Below are 16,863 nucleotides of genomic sequence, written 5' to 3'. Positions count from 1 at the left end.
GCAAATTGTTAATTGTGGAATGTAGGTGAGGGGGAAATGTTTGTTCACTGTACAATTCTTTCAATTTTCATGTTTGAAAATGTTCACAAAAAATGCTAGGGGGGGGGCACCTGGGTGGCTCAGTCGGTTAAGCGTCTGCCTTCGGCTCAGGTCATGATCCCAGGGTCCTGGGATCGAGCCCTGCATCGGGCTCCCTGCTCAGCGGGAAGCCTGCTTCTCCCTCTCCCACTCCCCCTGCTTGTGTTCCCTTGCTCGCTGTCTCTCTGTCAGATAAATAAAATCTTTAAAAAAAAAAAATGCTAGAGGGAAAATGTGATGAGCAAAAGAAGCCAAATACAAAAAAGTAACACTATACAATTGTGTTTATATGAAGTTCTAGAACAAACTAATCCATAATGTCAAAAATCAGATCACTGGTTGCCTATGGCAAGAGAGAGGGGTGAATGATGACAAAGGAGCAAGAAAAAACTTTCTAGGGTGATGGAATGTTTTATGTCCTGATTGGGGTGTTGGTTACATGGAGATATACATTTGCCAAAACTCACTGAATTGTACAGTAAAAATATGTGCCTTATATTGTATATAAGTTATAGCTCAATTAAACTGATTTTTACAGTATGTTCCCTATTGAAAATAGTAATACACAGAGAAATTAAGTCCCCCCGATCACACCATCCAAATAAAATATCACTATCCTTCTTTCTCTTCTGTCAAAGGCTATGCCCAACAGAGATAAAAATATACCTTATTGTCTCTTCCTTAAAGGCAATACAGAAATACTGGTTAAATTCTTACTTCAGGGCCATAGAAACTCTTTACTCCAATCCTACTAACCTCTCAAATGGGACATCTCCTGAAGTTTGGAATTCCCTTCTCAGGGGACTCAAACCTCCTGACATAATCCCTTCAACTCCATTACTGCTGTGAGTCTCTAGCAAGTTACTAACCATTCTATGCCCAAATCTCATCTGAAAAATGGAAATATTTACCTTAAAGGGTTAAGTGTTTAAACAAAATAATGTAGGCACATGCTGGCTTTTATTATTGTTTTTGAAGTCAAAGAGTCAACCAGCTTTTAGAAATCATCCTGGCAAAAAAAAAAAGTCCACAAGCTTCCCCTCTGTTTTCTTTCCTTTTTTGGGGGGGGCAGGGTGTTGACCTTCAATTCTTTTAGGTACACCTACCTCAAGCTAGTCTATCTTATTCGAATGAACCTCAAATTCCTCTTGAAGATCAGATCAAAACCCTGAACTGTTAAAGCACCCAAAGCAAAGGGTGAGTAACAAAATAAATATAAATAAAACAAAAAATTTTGTTAGATTAGGAAAGATAGCAACTGCCCTGAGAATGTAGGATCTAATGCGGTGAGCAAAACTACCCAAGGAAACAATTTCTCCTTGGATGCCGTCCAACAAGTTTATTTAAATGAAAGTTGTTTTTGCTCTTCCTATGTGATTTAGGGTCAAAATGTGTAACCTGGAGAATATTAATTAAAGAGTATGTTCTAGGGGCGCCTGGGTGGCTCAGTCGTTAAGCGTCTGCCTCCGGCTCAGGTCATGATCCCAGGGTCCTGGGATCGAGTCCCGTGTCAGGCTCCCTGCTCTCCCACTCCCCCTGCTTGTGTTCCTGCTCTCGCTATCTCTCTCTCTCTCTCTCTGTCAAATAAATAAATAAAATCTTTAAAAAAAAAAAAAAGTAAATTCTAAAGAATAAGAGTCATACAAGAAAAAAACAGGCAGATACTGGCACTTTCAATGATTGAAGAAGGTAAAGGCTTACTGAAAACTGGATTAGGGAAAATACCTCTGGGTAGAGAGCACACCCACAATGTGAATTCAACAATGTGAAGACAAGAAAAAAATAATTTAAACCATGTAGATTATGCTTGCAATTCTGCTCAATAATTATATACCCAGAATGAACAGAGAAAGATAAAATTTTACTATTCTCTAGTTGGTCTCACTTCCCATGTGCCTCTCATGATATGAACATCTTGCTGTGCTGTCAGATTCTAATGTTTAGAGCTATTTATTTTTCCCACAACATGGACCATAAACACAGCCTACGACTTCATCTGGTGTTTAACAATGAAACATGATTCATTCCAATACTAAAGGAAAAACAGGATATGTTGAACTTTGAGAGACTGTACGTCTATATTTTATATTTTATGGGCAACTTTAGGGATTTCCAAAGTTATTTTGACTAAATGACATTTTTGTCTTCTTTGGATCTGTATATTCTGACGGCAAAGTGAAAATCCTTGTGGCAAGAAACAAAAATAGTAAGCTATTAGACAATTGAGGATACCGGTCTAGAAAAACCAAGGATTTATTATCCTCTATGCTAACATCAGCCACTTTATTCAACAAACCCTTTTTGGTTTTTTTACTACTAGTGACTGCTCAAGGTGATAATTAAGAAGATAGTTAAGATGCTACTCTAGCCCAAAGAATTTCATATTTTGGATAAACACAGTAATCCTAACCCTAATGTGAATTCCCATACATGTAAAGCTAGCCTACACACATTTACTTATATACTTTCTGGGCAATCTTTAGAATTTTGGTTTCAGTATACATAGACTGTGAGTTCTTCCTGAAGGGGATAATCAGAAAAAGAGGCAACTGAGGATTAACAAAATGACAGGAGAGAAAAGAAAAATATTTTAAATTGAAGCCTGTTCAAGATAAAGGAAAATGACTGAAATTAAGTCCAGGCCTTAGAACTGCCATCCAGAACTGCTATCTGTGAGGAAAACTATTCATTTACAGGGAATAAAATGGGGAAATCCAAGAATCTATCACCTCCATGATGGCAAACAGGGTCAACACAAGTTAGGTTCTCCAAATTTTTTCTATCCCAAGCATCTGGGATCAGATCAGAATCTGGAAATGTCACCCAGGTAATAGAAATTTTATAGTCACTTATTAATATTTTAGAAAATACAATATCAGGGTGCCTGGGTGGCTCAGTCGTTAAACGTCCGCCGTCAGCTCAGGTCATGATCCCAAGGTCCTGGGATCGAGCCCTGCATCCGGCTCCCTGCTTGCCGGGAAGCCTGCTTCTCCCTCTCCCACTCCCCCTGCTTGTGTTCCTGCTCTCGCTGTCTCTCTGTCAAATAAATAAGTAAAATCTTAAAAAAAAAAAAAAAAAGAAGATACAATATCACTGATAATAAATACATTAGCTACCATTTATGCAGTTATTGTTTTCATTCAACAAATATTTATTGAGAGCCTATTATAATGTGGGCACTGTAGTAGGCACTGGGATTAGCCATGAACAGGATATAGAAAGTCTTTGTTCTCATGAAAATTACATGCAAATGAGAACAAACAAGGCACAAATAGACAGTCAAGCTAATTTTAGGAAAAAAATTGTGCTATTACGGAAATAAAACAAATAGTAAAAGACAACCATCAACAGGCTCCTAAGAAGCTGAAGACCTGAACCATGAGAAGAACAAGCCACCAGTCAGCCACGCCACACAGTGCTAGAGGAAGAGCCTTTCTAGCAGAGGAAACAGTAAAGAAAGACCGTGTGGCAGGAAGAGGCCTAACATGAACAAACAACAGAAAGGCAGTGAGAGGAAAGGGAGATGGCACACAAAGGGATCAGAAATGGTCAAGGGCCAGATCAGGTATGCCTGTAAGGAACTATGTGCCATGTTTTTATTCCATTTTATCCTCACTAAAAACTATTATCTCCAAGGAACTAAGAATTATAAAAGTTAGGCAACTTGCCTAAGGTCTGACAGATAAACATCTGGATCTTAATTCTTATATAAGTTGCTGGTTTGGGTCTCTCTCATTTTTAAAATAAATGTATAGTTATGTGGGCTTTCATATGTTCACTCACCACTTCAGTTCCCATGACATTATTTTCATATAAGATTATGATGTAATTCAACTACAATTTCTTCTATTTACCATGGAGATTTTTGGAATTTAGCCTCCACAGGGGGAGAATGCTAAAGGTCTACTAAAATGGAAATAACTGCTACAAGGTAAGAGAAGGACCAAATACTATGGAAAAACAGAAGGGAGAGCCATTGATTCTAGAGGAGAAACTTCACAGAAGTTTAAGAGCTGGTCCTTAAAAGTAAGATTTCCTCAATTGGAGAATAAGGATCAAAGCACATCAGAGGAATAGCAGACAGGAAGGTGGTTATGAAAATAGATGATTTGTTTATTTTAAACAATCAAAATTCTCTATATTCTCCCAGATATATATAGGTAAAGCGGTCTGTGTCTGACCTATTCCTCCCCTTTTCATTTTATTATTATTAAAAAAAATTTTTTTAAGTATAGTTGACACAATGTAATATTAGTTTCAGGTGTACAACATAGTGATTTAATCTCTCTACATGTTATGCTCACCACAAGTGAAGCTACCATCTGCCACCATACAATGCTATTACAGTATCACGGACTACGTTCCCTATGCTGTACCTTTTATTCCTGTAACTCATTCATTCCATAACTGGAAGCCTGTATCTCCCACTCCCCTTCACCCATTTTGTCCCTCCCCCCCACCTGGCAACCATCAATTTATAGGTCTGATTCTGCTTTTTGTTTATGTGTTTCTTTTGGTTTTTAGATTCCACGTATAAGTGAGATCATATGGTATCTGTCTTTCATGACTTATTTCAATTAGCATAATATCCTCTAGATCCATCCATGTTGTTGCAAGTGGCAGGCTCTCATTCTTTTTTACAGCTGCATAATATTCCATAAAATGGCCAGTTTTATCTCATACTACTTAGAGTTCTTTAAAGAAATGTGATTTCACAGAAAATACAATCAAATCCATGATAATAGTCATTCTGTAGATGTAATACAAATATTACATGACATGATTTTCTTCACCTAATGACTACTTTGTATTAAAAAAACAGAGTTGTCAAAGTAGACTTAGACTTTATAAAGTAAACCTACTTTCAAACCTATTTACATGTGTATTTTTTCACATATTTAAACATGACTTTGGGGCACCTGCATAGCTCAGTCAGTTAAGCACCCAACTCTTGATTTCAGCTCAAGTCATGATCAAGGTCCTGAGATCAAGCCCTGTGTCAGGCTCCACACTAGGCATGGAGCCTGCTTAGGATTCTCTCTCCCTTTCTTCTGCCCTCCCCACTCCCCCGCAGAGGCGCTCATTTGCGAGTACTCTCTCTCTCTTAAAAAAAAAAAAAAGAGAATATTTTAAAATAAACAAACAAACATGATTTTACCACTAAAAGTTGGAAAGAGAGCCCATTTTTGTATCAATAATGTAACTTGCTCCTGGTATTTATGAAAAGCAAAAGTTCATATTTTGTTTAAGCATGGTAAATTACACAAATAACTTCATCTCGTATTTCCTTGCAATTCCCACTAAATGAAAAAAACTTTCAATTCTCTCTCTCTCTCTCACACACACACACACAGAGGATCTAATAGCAAAAAAGATATAGCAACAGAATCTTATCATCTGACTGACAGCAACTCCAAAAAGAAAACAGGAAAAAAAAATGACTAAGAAGTCATGAAAGCTAATACAAGAATATTTCTTAAAACTGAAGGACCTAAGCCCTTGCTACCTCTGTCCTCAGAGATCACCATTCTGCTCATCCACTCCCCTCCAGTCACAACAGCTTCTTGGCTTTTCCTTGAGCAGGCCAAGTATGCTATTACTATTTAATCTGCCCAGAATGCTTGTCCCCCAGATAGCCACAAGGATCTCTCACTTGCTTCCTTTCTGTCTGTGCTCAAATGTTTCTTGTCCTGGAGACCATCCCTAATCACCTTATATTTAAAGAGCTAACCCCATGCCCTATCTTCTCTTTCCAGCTCAGTTATTTCCATAATCACCATTTGTAAAATTTAAAATTTCCCAATAGAGCCTAGTCTGTTTTCATCATTACCATGTGCCCCAAAGCTGAGAACTCATAGTTAGTATTCAATAAATATATGCTGAATTATTAAAGTAATCTAAAATTGTGACACAACTATATCAGGAGAAAGGGTGAAAAAAGAAGTGTGGACTCCTTTTCCATAAGAGGTCAAAAGATAATGCAAAAGATAACCGTACAGCAATCCTCAAACTTTTTGATTTGTGAGCCCCTTATCCTCTTAAAACTAAGTGAGAACCCCCAAAAGCTTTAAATATGTAGGTTATATTAATACAAGAAAATAAAACTGATAAATGCTTAAAGATTTTTTAAAAACAGCAATAGTAAACCCATTACATGCTAATATTAAGTAACATTTATGAATATATTTTTTCAAAAAAGTTAATAAAAATGACACTATTACACATTTTTGCTAATCTCTTTAATGTCTGTCTTAACAGAAGAAACATGGATTTACTGAAGCTAATAAGAAATCCAACTTCACACAAATACGTAGTTAAAAAAGGGAAGTGTCTTTAATAATTTATTCAGATAGCACGTGTGTTATTCTTTGATATTAACCCAAACTTAATAAATGTAATTTTGTAAAGATTACTTGCAATGTTGAATCTGATACCTTATCTATGAAACTTCATACCATTTCATTAAGAATCTATTGATCTATCTTACCCTTAAGTAGATCTTTCACACACAGCATGATTTTGTAATATCATGCATTGGTCATATGAAAAAAGTTGGTCCACGAAGTTATGCGTATCTTCCAAACACTGACACATTTAATTATACAACAGCCAAAAAAAAAAAAAAAAAAAAAAAAAAAATCACATTTGTTAATATCCCCATCAATTTCATCAAAAAGGTCCTGAGAAGCTGCCAAGCTCATAGTGGCAGATATGTTTTCCAAAATTCTAATTTTTGCTTGAAAGCCTTAATTTTATCTTGGCAATAATTTCTATCAGTTGTTTTCCCTAAAGTGACAGGCTCACTTCATTTATTTTTGAGAAAATACATACAAATAACTACAGCTTGTCATTCTTTCAAGTAAAAAAATGGTTTCATTAAAAAAATAAAAAGCAGGGCGCCTGGGTGGCTCAGTCGTTAAGCGTCTGCCTTCGGCTCAGGTCATGATCCCGGGGTCCCGGGATCGAGTCCCACATCGGGCTCCCTGCTCGGCGGGAAGCCTGCTTCTCCCTCTCCCACTCCCCCTGCTTGTGTTCCTGCTCTCGCTATCTCTCTCTCTGTCAAATAAATAAAATCTTTAAAAAAAAAAATAATAAAAAATAAAAAAATAAAAAGCAACTAAGTTTGCTAGTTCAGCCTGCAACTCAATCACACAAGTATTTTTCTTCAAGACAAGAATAATTTGGGATGGGGCAGAAGTGCCTTATAACATTCTTCTCATTTTATCACATGGAATATTAAAAAGACATGTACTCAAGATCAAGATTAGTAAAATTAACAGATTTTACTGCTTTGTAAAGGACATTCTTAAATGAAACTCGTTTTGTAAATGTGTAGTAATGAAAAATATGATGACTATTAGTACATTTTTAGCCACTGTCTTAATATGGATTGCAGGGCCAGCAATTTTGCCCATCACTGTGTTTGCTATCAATGCAAATATCAACATAGTTAAGTAGTGAAGAACTTAGTATTACTATCAAACAGTTTCAACCCGGCTGACCTTCTGAAGACCCCCTCAAGAGTCCAGAGACCACACTCTGAGAACTGCTGCTCTGGATACATGTAAAATACTAAGAGAAGATATATCTCCAGGGAAAAGAACTGGGCAATAGGAAGACAGGGATGGCAAGAAAACTTATTTTTTCCCTGTACACCCTTCATACCTTGTGAATTTGGTTCCCTTTGTATTGCTTTTATCTTTAAAAATTAAATATTAAAAAAAAACTGACATCAAAAGTAGCTAAGCAGACACATAAGCATACTATTTAGAAATATGAAAGTAAATACCAGGAAAAAAAAAATTTAAGAGCTGAAAGTGTTTCCACTTAGGAACTGGAAATAGGGGATTAGGAGGAATAGCATAGACTGTTGTTTTTCATTATAAGCCTTTGTGGAACTGATTTTAAAAACCACGTACATATTAATTGTTTCAAAAATTAACTGGTTAAATACCATTCAAAATATTGTCTGGGACCTTGGTGGCTGCCCTTGGTTGGGGCCATCCTGCACCTAAGGCAGGAAGATGGTGGCATCAAGGAAGACAAAAGTCTCTGGAGTCGATCAACTCTAGACTCCAACTCATTACGAAAAGTGTAAAGTACATGCTGGAGTACAAGCAGACTCTGAAAATGATCAGATATAGCAAAACAAAACTGGTTATCCTCACCAACTGCCCAGCCCTGAGGGAATCTAAAATAGAATACTATGCCATGTTGGCCAAAATTGGTGTGCATCACTACAGTGTCAATAATACTGAACTGGGTACAGCATGAGGAAAATACTACAGAGAATGCACACTGGCTATCATTGATCCAGGGTGACTGAAATCAGAAGCATGCCAGAATAGACTGGTAAAAAGCAAATCACACAAAACCTGCCAGAGCTTGTTTAAAAAAAAAACAAACAAACAAAAATATTCTATGGAAAAATACTTACAAGTGAGGTTTAAAAGATAAATAAATAAAGTAAATATCCATGCTGCACTGGGTGAGAGAATGGCTGTGAAACATACCAAGTTGTAAAAGTAACTTTCTGGAATAATGTGCTTGTGAGTTTCTACTCATATATGAAATATTATTCTATGTCATAATAAAAAATTTCATTTAAAAAGTTAGTTTTTTTAAAAAGCAACAATTTCCTCCAGACCAAAAAGTCTGATGACTCGGTTAAAAACAATTAAGTATGTAAACCTTACATCATTTTTAACAGTTAAGTGGTTAAACCTTCTACATACACAATGTAACACAAAGTAAAATAACATCTTATTTTTTTCTATTTCATTTGATCATAATTAAGATCAAATCAGAACTTATTTGAAAAAAATAGAATAAAACAGTTGTTTTATGGTTAATATAACAAATTGCTACATTTTATGTAGTTACTTTACAAATAAAATCTCCACAGAAATATAAACCCACTATCAAAATCTAATTTAAGTTTCTCAGATGTCCTGATCCAGGAAATAAGACATTATTTCTATATATAAACAGATAACTCAAAAGCAAATTGGACTCCCCACCAAAAGGAACCAGGCCTCCTTAGAGAATAGCTGATTCCAAGACTGAAATAGGAAAGATATAACATGAGTGGGAACATCTTGCTGTGCCAGAAAGGAAATAGTCATAAAAAATTATGTATGTCAAAAAGACACAGGAGCCATGGTGGAAAGGCTCCCACCGGACAAATGTGGGACAATTTGAGCATTAAAATTAATAAAGGTGGAAACGGATTATAATCCATTGAATAAAACAGGAAGTACATAAGTCCATATTGATAATAGATAAAAGAATGCTTCTTCCATAGAAAAGAAGGCCTACTTATAAGAGGAGATGGAAGAGTTTGAAAATAAGCATTCTGCAATCATCAACGATCAATACAGGCAAGAATCATCAATGGATGCTTATATAAACATAGTATCATTATCATCCCTGACAAAATTAACAATAATTCCTTGATATCATCTACTATCCATTCACATTCAGATTTCCCCCAAAGTGTTTCAAAAATGACTTTCTACAATTGATTTGAGTGAGGATTTAAACAAGGTCAACACATTGTATTTGGTTGCTATATATAAAATATTTTTAACCTTTCTTTTTACATTGTCTATCAGCAATTATGAAAAAGCCTAACACACAAACCAGTTTACACTTGTAAATTCTCCAGAATCAAACACAACCGAATGCATTTGCTATTCCCTTTGTTTGCAAGATTCCTCCAGATTACCAGTATGGCTGATTCTTTCTAGTCACTGATCACAAATCAAATTATCACCTCTAAAAAGAAGTTCGGCCCTCCCTAACCATTGAGCTTGACTTCATTCATCATAACATGGTCCTATTTTCTTCATGGCACTCAGCACTACCTCAAACTACTATTTATTATGTTTTCCCCAGGAGAATGTCCACTCCCTGAAGGCAGAGTGCCTTCCTCACTGAAGACCAAGAACAATGCTGAGAACATGAGACATTCAATAAATACATACCAAGTAACTAAATAATAATGCAGTACTTCCACTTAAAATGTAAGCTCAAGTTAGTACGTTTTTAAACATCTGTAGCCCACTCCACATGTAATGGTATGAACTGAATACCTGTAGAAACCTGGGCCAGTTGTTACCAAGAATCAGTGGGATGCAGGAAAGAAAGAACAGAGGTGTAAGGCGTTCAAATGCAATTCTGGACTTTAACTGACCAACGATTACAAGTTTCTGGAAGAAAAATTATTCAGGATGATTTAAAAAGCATTACCAGAAGTAAAACCAAGTTTCTTCTTTTAGTATGAGAGCTATTAAATCCTATATAATATCTATAACGGGACAGAAGCATTATCTAGAACAACAAACATGGCTTTATCATAGTTCCCCCTCCCCTAATATAAACAGGAAGGAATTTATACTCAGTATAGCACTTCTTTCTGGGAATTGGATCATGATGAACCCACCAATAAGTACCAAAAGCTCCTAACCAAAAATACAAGCCACTGAATTTGGGATCTAGAGAAAACTAGAAAACCATCCTACATTTCTCATTTAACAATTGAGAGAGATCTGAAGCTAAGAATGGTTATCAATAAAGTCACAAATCTAATGAATAGCAAGTAAAGCTAGATCTAAAATTCAGAACTCCAAACTAGAGACTCTTCCATAGGATGTCACCCATCGAATGTTAATGTCAAGCTTCTAACATACTTTAATCACTATCATTTTTCATACTGTCACTTCTTTTCTTCCTATTGAAGTCCTAGCTCAGAGGGGGAAATTGTTATTATTTTGGCAAAATAACGTCTTAAAAAATCTAATTAGTTTGATTCAATCAACGTTTAATCCTACTTTAAATTTTATAATGAAAACAACTATTTAGGAATATCTGCTGACCATTCCTTTGCTCTAAACATGTAAATTTTTATTCTCTTATTTTAAACATCAGTATAGCTATATTTCAATTATCTGTAGAAATAAAGTACTGAAATGAAATTTGTCAAGATGTAACCTCCACTGTAATACACTTTTCACCAAAATAAAATTATTTTCATGACATCTTTCTTCAAAAACCAACTCCAGTGAAAGAACATGCTAGTGACCAACAGACACCAAAAGGAAAAAAGTAACAGAAAGAGCCACACATATAAGATGCAGCACCCCTGTAAACAAGGAGAGCCTCTATTCTTCCCAGTTTTTCCTACAATAATGTTCAGACCAATTCACAAAAACCCTCACCAGTTTTTAGAATACTACTCTGAATCTTAGATGGCAAACAAATGAGCAGGAGAAAGATGTCATTTGTCCAAGGTTAAATGACAAGAGGTGGACAAAAGTAAAATAATTCAAGGCTTAAAAAAAAAAATTAAAAATTATTTTCAGAGTAAGAGGGCTTCTTTCTCATCCTGTTTTGTCTCACAAAGGCAACCAAAGACTACTGTTTAGTATGAAAAGCAACACAGTTTATATTGACATGAAAATTTTTACTAAAAAACAAACAGTAGTAACAAACTATCAAAATGTAGATCTTCACCACAATAAAACTAGTGTTACAGAACTTCTGTGTAATGTCGAAATCACATCCTAACATTTGAAAGCAATGAAACACACACACACACACACACACACACAAATGGGAAAGGAAATGGAACCGTAGCTTATCTTTTCCCCAGGCTGTTCTTTTTGGTTGAAGAGGTCCCTAAAACAAGAAAATTAAACATAAAAATATCCGGTGAAATAAAGTTTGGATTAAGGCAGGTTCAAAAGCTAAAAGAACTATAAAATGAAGTCTATGTCAGCTGGCATCTTACCACTCCAGAGAGTTCTAAATTCATACTCCACATAAATCAAGAAACAGGAAAGCACACAATACAATGGAGTCGCCTCACACTACAAACATGAACAAATTAAATGAATACCCTATACTTCCTGGTATTTTTTAAGCACTAAAATTTAGATTTGCGTTAAGAAGTGTCTGTAAAGATCTATTATAACCTATTTTAAAACTATCGTGACAAACCTCTATTTCTACAGTACAGGACATTTCCACTACAGCCTTGCCACTGACTCTGACAAATTATCTAAGGACAAAATTAAAATATCGAGCTTCTTTTTTAATGACCAACAAACCAACTCTACACAAAAATCTGACGCGTCTGTATTTCTGCTGTTGCGCGGACGTTTCCTTGATCACATAAGAAGGCAACTCCCTAACCGTCAGGGCTGACTTAGCGCCCTCCAACACCCCGGGTGCGGGTTACCTTCATCACTCCATTGTCAAATCGCACTCCCACGCCTCAGTCCTCAGCCCCCTTCCTAGACTCCAGGGAGAGTCCAAAGAGGGAAAGAAATCCCCTCACCCACACTCCCTTACTGTGGGGTGTGGGTGTGTCTGTAGACGAATGCTTTGCTCAAACAGAATTAATTCTACTGCGGAGACCCAGACCCTAAGTCACTACGGAGCCAGCAATAACCGGCCGGTCGCCGACCCCAGCCTTCCGCGGCCGCAGCCCTTCCTCTTTCTCCCCTCCAGGCCGGCCCCTCCCCCGTTGCGCGCACGCGCGGCTTCCAATCGATCCCCTCCCCCCTAGTCCCCTCACCTTAATCATTAGCTTTCCTCTTCCCAGGGTCCGGGAATCACTGGCCCAGGAAGGAAGACAGGAGATGGAAGAGGGGAAGAGGATGCGTCGAGAGCCAGTGATCTGCGCCTCAGATCTTGGCCTAATAGGCCCCTATAGTCAAGAGCTGCGTCTGTCACCGCCACCAAACCGTACGAGCGGCAGCGCCTGGTTCGGCCCAGTTCACCTGGCTTGGGTTCAGAATGCCTGATTTGACCCCACAAGAACTCTTTCCCCGAAGCTGCGAGCGTTTCTGTGCTGCGGAGACCCGACACCTCCCACCGTCGCCGCCACTGCTGCTGTTCTCCTGCCGCCGCTGCTGCTGCCGCCGCCTAACCAATCCCTCCTCTACCGAGCGAGCACGACACTCAAGGTCTTTACGACAGTTCGGAAAGTGAGAGCGCAGTAGCATTCACGCCTCCATTAATATCTGTTTCTGCGCCTGCTCAGATTCTTGTTTCTCAATGTCCCGCCCCCTCTTCGCCAGCCCTCCCCCTTTGTACTTGCTTTATCAAGTCTATTAGCGAAGCCGAACGATTTCATAAAGCTCATTATTTTGTTTTCCTTCGTGATTGTGTTCTACATTTAAGCAAAATACTATTTCTTGGCTAATTTTTTCGTAACTTAAAAAGTACAGCTAACCACAGAATCATTGATTATACTTACGGTAAAATTAAACAAAAACATCACGGTTTACTGTCTTTCACAAGAAAAATGATACCCAATCATACTCGCTAATGACATAAAGATCATAGCACCCCTCTCTTAAAGTGAATTTGCTTCCAGAACACATCAAAAGTGGTAATAGATATCCTGGGAAATGACTGGACAATTACATACGCCTTCTTAATTATTTTACGAAAATCAGTAGATAGCAAATGCTTCATTATGTGCATTAGGAGGATGTAGGCAAGGAGAATGTAGACTTTGGAATCAGTCAGACAGACTTCCTTTCAAATCCCGATGATGCCAATTAACAGCAGTCTGATTTATTAAACCTTTATAAATATTTCAAAAAAATGTCAATTACACCTCCATTTAAAAAAGAAATAAAAGTGTATCTTAAACCAAAAAAAAAAGTTTCCTTCTCTATAAATTGAAATAACATTATTTACCTCAAAGGGTTCTTGTGAGATTAAATAAGACAGTTTATAAAATGCTTTGAACATTATTTACCAATTAAATGTTCAATAAACATTAATTCCCTTCGTCATCAACCTTTCTCAATATGCTTTCTTTCGTTCACTCATGTTCTCCATATTGTTCTGTGAAGAAAATATTTTAAAATAATAATAACAAACAAGAAAGGATTGCAGATTGTGTGGGAAAACCGGAAGAGCATTGCAGTAGAAATTTTTCTCAATCCTCCTATTTTCTGGCTCTAAATATAAAATTCTGCCTGGAGTATCTTATCTACTGCCATGGTTTCAATTGTTAACGACTCAATGTTGTGTACTTCCAGAACTGTATCTCCAGAACTTACCTTTTTCCTCAAGCTATTGACGTGTGCTCTTCAAAAAGGTAGACACGGGGTGCCTGGGTGGCTCAGTCATTGGGCAACTGCCTTTGGCTCAGGTCATGGTCCCAGGGTCCCAGGGTCCCAGGATCGAGTCCCACATCGGGCTTCCTGCTAGGCGGGAAGCCTGCTTCTCCCTCTCCTACTCCCCCTATTTGTGTTCCCTCTCTCACTGTGTTTCTCTCTGTTAAATAAATAAAATCTTAAAAAAAAAAAAAAAATGTAGCTTTTGCCTCGTTGCGTCCGAGAGAGCAAGATGGGTCACCAGCAGCTGTACTGGAGCCAACCGAGGAAATTTGGCCAGGGTTCTCGTTCTTGCCGCGTCTGCTCAAACCTGCATGGTCTGATCCGGAAATACGGCCTCAATATGTGCAGCCAGTGTTTCCGTCAGTACGCGAAGGATATAGGCTTCCTTAAATTGGCTTAAGTGAACTTCCTTGAATTGGTCATCCAAGATAACCTACCTTAACTGCAGATACCCAAGATACCTACTTTAATGCCAACTCATTGTACATAAAATAAAAATACTTCAATTATGAAAAAAATAAATTAAAAAAAATGTAGACACAAGCCACATGTAGCTATTGAGCACTTGAAATGTGGCTAGTACAAATTGAGAAGTGCTGTAAGTGAAAAGTATCTATCCAATTCAAAGATACAATATAATAAATTTTGTAAAAATTTGAATAATTTTTAATACTCATTACATGTTTACATGATATTTTGGATATATTGGGGTAAATCAGTGGTTCTCAAGAAGGCACAATTTTGTGCCCCTACTTAGGGTTATTTAGCAATATCTGGAGACATTTTTGGTGTTCACAACTTGGGGGAAGATGGCTACTGACGTCTACTAACAAGAGGCCAAGGATGCTGTTAAACATCCTACAATACACAGGACAGCCCTCCACAACAAAGAATTCCCTGGCCAAAAATGTTAATAGTACAGTTGAGAAATGCTGCAGTTAAATAAAATATACTACTAAGGTTAATTTACCTGGGTTTTTTTACTTTTTTAAAATATAACTACTATAAACTTTAAAGTTACATTTGTAGCTCACAGTATCTTTCTATTGGACAGTGCTGACTGATCTAGACCTATATGGCTATTTTTTTTTAAATTTTTTTTATTGTTATGTTAATCCCCATACATTACATCATTAGTTTTAGATATAGTGTTCCATGATTCATTGTTTGTGCATAACACCCAGTGCTCCATGCAGAACGTGCCCTCCTCAATACCCATCACCAGGCTAACCCATCCTCCCAACCCCCTCCCCTCTAGAACCCTCAGTTTGTTTTCCAGAGTCCATCGTCTCTCATGGTTCTTCTCCCCCTCCAATTTCCCCCCCTTCATTCTTCCCCTCCTGCTATATTCTTCTTCTTCTTTTTTTCTTTCTTAACATATATTGCATTATTTGTTTCAGAGGTACAGATCTGAGATTCAACAGTCTTGCACAATTCACAGCGCTTACCAGAACACATACCCTCCCCAGACCTATATGGCTATTTTACTGGATGTGTATTTCCACTTTAATGTCCCACAGGCATCTCCAACACATCATGTTGAAATAAATAAATGTAGGTATATTGTATTTACACACCATCCATTTCAGTCTTTCCTGTCTCAGTCAATGGGACCAAGTTAACTGACTAGAAACCCAAAGGTCATCTTAGACTATTCTCTCTTCCTCACTCCCTATCTCTAATCAATCAGTCTTTCCAATTCTGTCCTGTAATGTCTCAAATATTGAAAATGGACCCATTCCTCTCAATACTCTGCACCAGTCCAGGTCTTTATCATCTTTAGTTTCAAGTAGACACTGTGCACTATTGGCACATAACAAATAATCACTGCCTTACTTGCAGTGTTTTCCAAGACCCAGAAAACAAATCTATATTTACAGTATAATGTGGAAGGGACAGGATGGCGTCCCTTCCTGTGTCCCTTGTGTGAGAACACAAAGATGGAACACCATAGTCAAACCAAGAGGAAGTGATGTTTAAACCAAATTTTGCAACATAAATAAAGACAGTTAAATGAAGCAAATAGGACATTCTAGGCAGAAAGATCAATACATGCTAAGGTACAGAAACAGCATGAAGCAAATTCTCTAGTAGGATCTACTGAATGTATCATGCAGAAAAACTATTAAGAGATGAGGGAAGAAAAGTAGGTAGAAATTGATTAAGTATGGTTGTTTTTGCTAGGATGAGGAGTTTGAGCTCTTTTATACTTAAAACTATGGGAAGCCACAAAGGGAAATCAACCAGAGAAGTAACAATCAGATTGACTATTAGAGACAGCATTATATAAGAGAGTAGGGGGTGGATTGGAAAGGAGCAAAAATAGAGGGATGAAGACCAGTTGGAATGGCAGGTAAAAAGTGATGAGAGTAGTGAAAATGAGAATGAGAAGGAAGGGACAGATATAAGAAGATTAAATAACTAACTGGATATAGGGAGTAAAGGAGAAGGAGAATCTCAGAGGCTTCCAGATTTCTGGTGAGTGGTTGGGTGGAAATACCATTCAGGAAAAAGACACTTTTTGGGTTTGGGGCTTTTGGTTGGGATGGGATGAAGGAGGAGGTCGAAAGGAAATGATTACTTCTTTATTGGCAAGTTGAGTTTGAGGTGTCCAACATTTAGGCAAAGTGGAGATTTCAGTAAG

The 16,863-nt window shown here is 37.3% G+C and overlaps 2 protein-coding genes across 8 annotated transcripts in view; one reads left to right on the top strand and one right to left on the bottom strand.

Moving 5' to 3' along the window:
- Positions 1-16,863, bottom strand: part of RNF111 (ring finger protein 111) — a 120,092-nt gene that overhangs the window by 74,873 nt on the left and 28,356 nt on the right. For 2 of the 7 annotated variants that reach the window (XM_032416990.1, XM_032416992.1), the window contains exon 1: positions 12,659-13,031. The exons of 4 other annotated variants lie outside the window; for them this stretch is intronic. The gene's annotated coding sequence lies outside the window, so the exon portion shown is untranslated. Of the gene's footprint in view, positions 1-12,319; positions 12,560-12,658; positions 13,032-16,863 lie in introns of those variants that run through there. One more of the 7 variants, XM_032416991.1, reaches the window with a different exon arrangement.
- Positions 14,449-14,619, top strand: LOC116640438 (40S ribosomal protein S29-like). The gene has a single exon (XM_032417487.1). The coding sequence runs from the start codon at positions 14,449-14,451 to the stop codon at positions 14,617-14,619; it is 171 nt and encodes a 56-aa protein (XP_032273378.1).

The sequence above is a fragment of the Phoca vitulina genome, unplaced genomic scaffold (genome assembly GCF_004348235.1).
Source record: "Phoca vitulina isolate PV1807 unplaced genomic scaffold, GSC_HSeal_1.0 scaffold20, whole genome shotgun sequence".
In the NCBI taxonomy this organism is placed as follows: domain Eukaryota; kingdom Metazoa; phylum Chordata; class Mammalia; order Carnivora; family Phocidae; genus Phoca; species Phoca vitulina.
This window is presented reverse-complemented; position numbering and strand designations above follow the sequence as displayed.